Here is a 5,888-nt window from a genome sequence, read left to right as displayed (position 1 = left end):
GTCATGATCTCGGTCGGTGGTGAGACTGAGCCTGAGGCTCTGCACTCAGTGAGAGTCTGCTTAAGATCCTCTCTCTCCCTCTCCTTCTGCCCCCCCCTTGTGTATGCTCTCTAAACTAAATAAAATCTTTAAAAAAACATTTTAAAAATAATTAGGAAGATCCATATTAATGGATTTATAAGTTAACATGTGTGCGCATGTATATATTCACGTATTTAAGATATTTATTATATAATATTTAAGATCTATAATCGTTAATGTATTTAATATATAATATACATATGCATTTTATAGATAAGTTATTATAAAAATTTGTTTCCTGGGGCGCCTGGGTGGCTCAGATGGTTAAGCGTCTGCCTTCGGCTCAGGTCATGATCCCAGGGTCCTGGGATCGAGTCCCACATCGGGCTCCCTGCTCCTTGGGAGCCTGCTTCTCCCTCTGCCTCTCTCTCTCTCTCTGTCTCTCATTAATAAATAAATAAAATCTTAAAAAAAAAAAAAATTAAAAAAAAAATTTGTTTCCTTTGGGAGAAGAGAATGGGCATAGGTAGGAAAGAAAATTTTCATATGTTCTTGTTCAGTTTAATATACCAGCATGTATTATAAAAATGATTAACAAAAGAAATGGCAAATACCAAAATAAGTTTTTCCACTGGATCAGTCCATACACCACCTGCAGGGCCCCTGTGAGCCATCTGCTTCTGCTTCCTTTTCTTCTGTGCCCACCATCTTTTGCTTTCTTACCTGGAAAATGAAGACAACCTAAGCCTGCTATGAGACTCAAAGCAGAGCCCGCAGGGAAGGCAAGGTATAAACGGGAACTGGAGGGGAAAGGGGGCGCAGCAGAAATGAAATCCCATTAGCAGTGTAACAGTTACAGTGCTAAGTGATATTTATGAGTGCATATGTGTGCTGAACATTTAATCCTCATAACTCCGTAAGGAAAATATCATTTTCCTCATTTTACAAATGAGAAACTAAGGCACAGGGAAGGATCTTCCCTTAGCTCACAAAACGAGGTATGATGGGGTCAGAAGTCAGCCCTGCCTGCCAGCTCAGGAGCTGCCCTCTTAGCCACGAGGCTATGCTGCTTCAACGCAAATTAAAACAGTAAGATTCTGTTTCTAGTCAGATTAGCAAAATTCCAAAAGACTGATAGATCAAATGTGGAGGAGCATATCAGAAAACAGGTACAAATGTACTATTTTGGTTGAAATATAAACTACTGAAGGCAATTTGGCAAGAATTACCAAAATTTTAAATGGTCATCTGACTTTTGACCTGGTCATTCTACTTCCAGGAACTTATCCTATAGAAATACTCACAAAGATGTCTACACAGATGTCCAATGCAGCACCATTTTAATAACAACAACAACAATAAAAAGAGACTTCAGGAGACATCGCTAGGGAAACAACTAACTACATCACAATATACCCCCAAATTCAAGTCTGTATCCATTAAAAATGGAGGTCAACCGAAAGACACAGAATGAACAAATTCTAAACTGTTAAGTGAAAACAACTGTCCTCAAGCAGTATGTACTGCATGGCCTTATTTATCTAAGAACTATGGTGTGAGCATCACATCATTTCTTTTTATAGGAGTGATGCTGGAGCTACCCTTTCCCCACACCCTCCCTCAAAAAACCCACAAAACACACAACTCAAAAATAAGTTGTAAAAAAAAGGGGGGGGGGTCATGTGTTATTTGTAAATCAATCATTACAATAAAATTATTTCAAAAAAAATCACAAATACAAGTTATATAAATTCACTTTGGAATAAGTACCCTCTAAATATCTTATATATCACATCTCTTAAGCATTCTTTTCCAAACAGATGTGTTCAAATCCAGCAAAGGCATTACAATTTCATATTTGTAGCAAGTGGAAAAAACTGCCAATAAATAATCCAACTATAATTTTTGAAAAATACTAAGTGGTAAATGCCCCTCTTACTTTGAAACCATCTATAACTCAGACTACCTAAGATTCTGAGTCAGTATACAGTTACATGAACTTTGTGTTTCCACATTTAAAATCTTCAATGTATTTTCCTTGTAGCGATAAGGATATATACAAAAGCTCAAAGGGCTGATAAATCACTGAGAGTCCTAATGAGACAACAAACAGATCTCATTACAAGCTTACATGAAAGGGACACAAAGCAGTTTGCTTCTCCCTTGGCACCCAGACCAGTGGTTCTCAAACCTGGGTGTGCATGAGCATCTGCAGCAGAGGCTTGTTAAAATGCAGTTTCCTGACTCAGACCCTGAGTTCTCTCATTCCTGAGTCTCTCAAACCTGCATTTTTAAACAAGTTCCACAAGGAGGTGATAGGAGAACCCCACTAACATTCTAAGTCTACGGTCCAATGCTAACCAGCTGCCCCTGGTTGGAATGGAAGCGACTCTGACTCTGCGTAGCTTCTTCACCTCGTTACTTTCCTCATCTGTACAGTCAGTCCATTGGTCTGATCATCTCTGAGGACACTAAAGCTCTAACATGGCTGTAAGTTCCAGCCAAGAGCTTGTACAAGTCACTGAGCTTCTGATTTTTTACCGCCTTCTGAAAAGTTTGCTTCTGTTAGTTCCATTTCCGGGAGCACCTGAGTAGCGGAATTCTACAACTGACATCTCTTAACTTGGGGGACTTTCCTCATGCAAACAGGGAAGCTTCCAGCAATCCTGAGAGGTGCTACATATACATGGCATGTGGTGAGACCCACTTGGTCAGGGGACAACAGAAACATACCCACAACGTTAAGCAGGCTCCAAATCCTCCTGTAAAACAACCAACGGAGGGCCTGAAAAACTCAGTAAGAGGTTTTAACACTGGTTGAACTGGAAGAATAAGAGCTGGATTTCCTGGAGGACTTCTTTGAGGCGAAGGATATTTGCATCTGCCGTACGGTCCGTACACTTCGTACGGTCCGTACACTTCGACAAAGGAGAGCATTCTTCGCGTGATCCCTGAAGTCTTGTGAAACAAAGTAATAGACGAAGGGGTCGATGCAGCTGTTGAGGGTAGAGAGGCAGAGGGCTACAATGTACAGGGCGTAGACGTGGCTCTGGCTCCTGGTTTTAATCAGGAAATAATGCACCACAAGCAGAAGGTTACTAGGAGTGAAGCAGATCAGGTACATGGCCAGGACAGTGACAATGAGTTTGATGGCTCTCTGCCTCTTCTTTTCCGAGTTTTCATCCATAGTAGAAGATTGGAGTGTTCTGATCATTAGCACATAGGCAGAGGCCGTGAGCAAGGCTGGGAACAGAAAGACTCCAATGGCCAGGGAGAGGAAATAATTGAACATGTCCCCTACCAACACCTCCTCAGGCAAAACATCATGGCACGTTGTGATGTTAAGAGCTGGAATGTACACAGTCTGCTTCACGACATACAAGGGGATGGTAACCAGCAGAATCAGCACCCATATCCCCAGCGAGACCCCAAAGGCAATGTTTGCCTTCTTCCTGGGGTGCACCAAGGGATTCACGATGACCCAGTACCTCTGCACACTGAGGCAGGTCATGAAGAGAATGGAACAGTACATGTTGCCATAGAAAAAGCCAATAAGTACTTTGCAAAGAGCTTCCCCATAAATCCAGTTGTTGCCATGTATGTGATAAGCAATCTTCAAAGGGAACCAGATCACAGAGAGGAGGTCTGCCAAGGCTAGACTGGCCATGTAAATCACAGCAGGGTGCTTCTTCTTTGTTCGGAAAAGAAAGACCCACAGAGCCATGCCATTACTTGGCAAACCAATCACAAATACAATCGTGTAGACAATTGGGAGAAAGACGGTAGTCAGTTTTCCAGTGAGAACGGAGGCAGAAAACTCATCCACAGAAAAGCCTGGCTTCACGGTAACTCCTTTCCCAGTGATATGAGATGAGCTATCAACCTTACCAATGAGACTTCTTCCTTTAGAGGTTCTATTGGTTCCTAAACAAAAAAGGCAAGGCAGACAAGGGTCATTACAGAGATCAATCTTTCAGCGGTTATTGTTTAAATAAAAGTACTTTAGGGGCTCCTGGGTGGCTCAGTTGGTTAGGTGTCCAACTCTTGGTTTCAGCTGAAGTCATATCTCAGGGTCGTGAGATGGAGCCCTGCCTTGCTCCATGCTCAGTGTGGAGTTGGCTTGAGATTCTCTCCCTCTCCTCCCCCCTCTTCCAAGCTTTCATGTGCTCTCCCTCTCTCTCAAGTAAATAAAGAAATAAAATCTTTAAATAAAAGTACTTTAGACAAAGACAAAAGGAGTATACAAAAGGCTTACAAGTGCTTTCTTTGGGTGATGGGATTATTGGGTTGTGGTTTTTTTTGTTTTTTTTTTTAAAGATTTTATTTATTTGACAGAGAGAGCACAAGCAGAGGGAGAGAGAGGGAGAAGCAGGTTCCCTGCTGAGCAAGGAGCCCGATGTGGGACTCGATCCCAGGACCCTGGGATCATGACCTGGGCCGAAGGCAGCCGCTTAACCGACTGAGCCACCCAGGCGTCCCAAGGGATTATTGGGTTTTGTTTGTATCTTTGTTTTTTACAATGGGTTTTTTTTTTATCGGAAGGTTGTGGGGTACATGTGAAATATAAAACTGATTTCTAGGACTCAAAAAAACTGACAGTATTTAAATTTATTTTTACACACGACCCACAGTTATTTGTTCCTAACTATTCCAATGACGGCCACCTCTCTCACTCTGGCTGTCAGACAGCATCCAGCCTGGCCTACCTGTCATTCCCTCTCCCAAAGTCTGACACAGGGAGATCCCCAGCAGCACAAGGGACGTTCCCTCTGCACCCATGAGGACACTGCAGGCCACGGGCAGGGACTGCCCTGCTGCTGCGTGGGCCTCCTGGACACCTTCCTATGGAGGCCAGCAGGCAGGCAAGGCTTCTGACCTCAGGGTCACTGAACGGGTCAGTGCACTATTTGTGTTCAGACAATCTGTGCTCTGACTTTGAAGCAAGTACCATGGCAAGCTGAACAATGTATGCTGTCAGTCCCGTATTTGCCTTAAACTTTAGAAACCACATACAAATGACATATCCAGCCTACATCCTGCCTAACCAAGTGTTCACGGAGCCACAGAAGAAAGTGACGGAGGGCGCCTTGGTGGCTCAAGAGGTGAAGCGTCTGCCTTCGGCTGAGGTCATTATCTCAGGGTCCTGGGATGGAGCCCTGCATCTGGCTCCCTGCTCTGCGGGAAGCCTGCTTCTCCCTCTCCCACTCCCTCTGCTTGTGCTCGGTCTCTCCTCTCTCTCTCTCAAATAAATAAATAGAATCTTAAAAAAGAAAGAGAGAGAGAGAGAGAAAGAAAGAAAGAAAGGAAGGAAGGAAGAAAGAAAGAAAGAAAGAAAAAGGATCTTTTGGGGGCACCTGGTGACTCAGTCAGCTGAACATCTGAGTCTTGATTTTGGCTCAGGTCATGATCTTAGGGCCATGAGATCCAGTCCCGCACTGGGCTCTGGGCTCAGTGGGGAGTCTGCTTGAGATATTCTCTTTCCCTCTCCCTCCACCTCTCCCCCTGCTCGTGCACTCATGTGTGTGCTCTCTCTCAAATAAATAAATTCTTTTTTTTTTTTTAAGATTTTATTTTATTTATTTATTTGAGAGAGAGAGAATGAGAGACAGAGAGCATGAGAGGGAGGAGGGTCAGAGGGAGAAGCAGACTCCCCGCCGATGCGGGACTCGATCCCGGGACTCCAGGATCATGACCTGAGCCGAAGGCAGTCGCTTAACCGACTGAGCCACCCAGGCGCCCTCAAATAAATAAATTCTTAAAAAGAAAAAAAAAAGATCTTTGTAGATGTAATTAAGGATCTTGAGATGAGAAGATCATTCTGATTATCTAAGTGGGCCCTAAATCCAATGACAAGTGTCTTTATAAGA

At 43.4% G+C, this 5,888-nt stretch overlaps 1 protein-coding gene across 1 annotated transcript; it reads right to left on the bottom strand.

Moving 5' to 3' along the window:
• Nucleotides 1-377: 377 nt before the first annotated feature.
• Nucleotides 378-4,162, bottom strand: F2RL1 (F2R like trypsin receptor 1). Its single transcript, XM_081810158.1, has one exon. It carries the CDS (start codon nucleotides 3,743-3,745, stop codon nucleotides 2,816-2,818), a length of 930 nt encoding a protein of 309 aa, XP_081666284.1. The 5' UTR covers nucleotides 3,746-4,162; the 3' UTR covers nucleotides 378-2,815.
• Nucleotides 4,163-5,888: the final 1,726 nt, after the last annotated feature.

Source organism: Leptonychotes weddellii, unplaced genomic scaffold (assembly GCF_054177405.1).
Source record: "Leptonychotes weddellii isolate Sample4059 unplaced genomic scaffold, ASM5417740v2 HiC_scaffold_1914, whole genome shotgun sequence".
NCBI classification, from domain to species: Eukaryota; Metazoa; Chordata; class Mammalia; order Carnivora; family Phocidae; genus Leptonychotes; species Leptonychotes weddellii.
This window is presented reverse-complemented; position numbering and strand designations above follow the sequence as displayed.

Coding starts and splice junctions, on each gene's coding strand:
- F2RL1 (XM_081810158.1), bottom strand. CDS start 3,745: ATGGCTCTGTGGGTCTTTCTTTTCCGAACAAAGAAGAAGCACCCTGCT.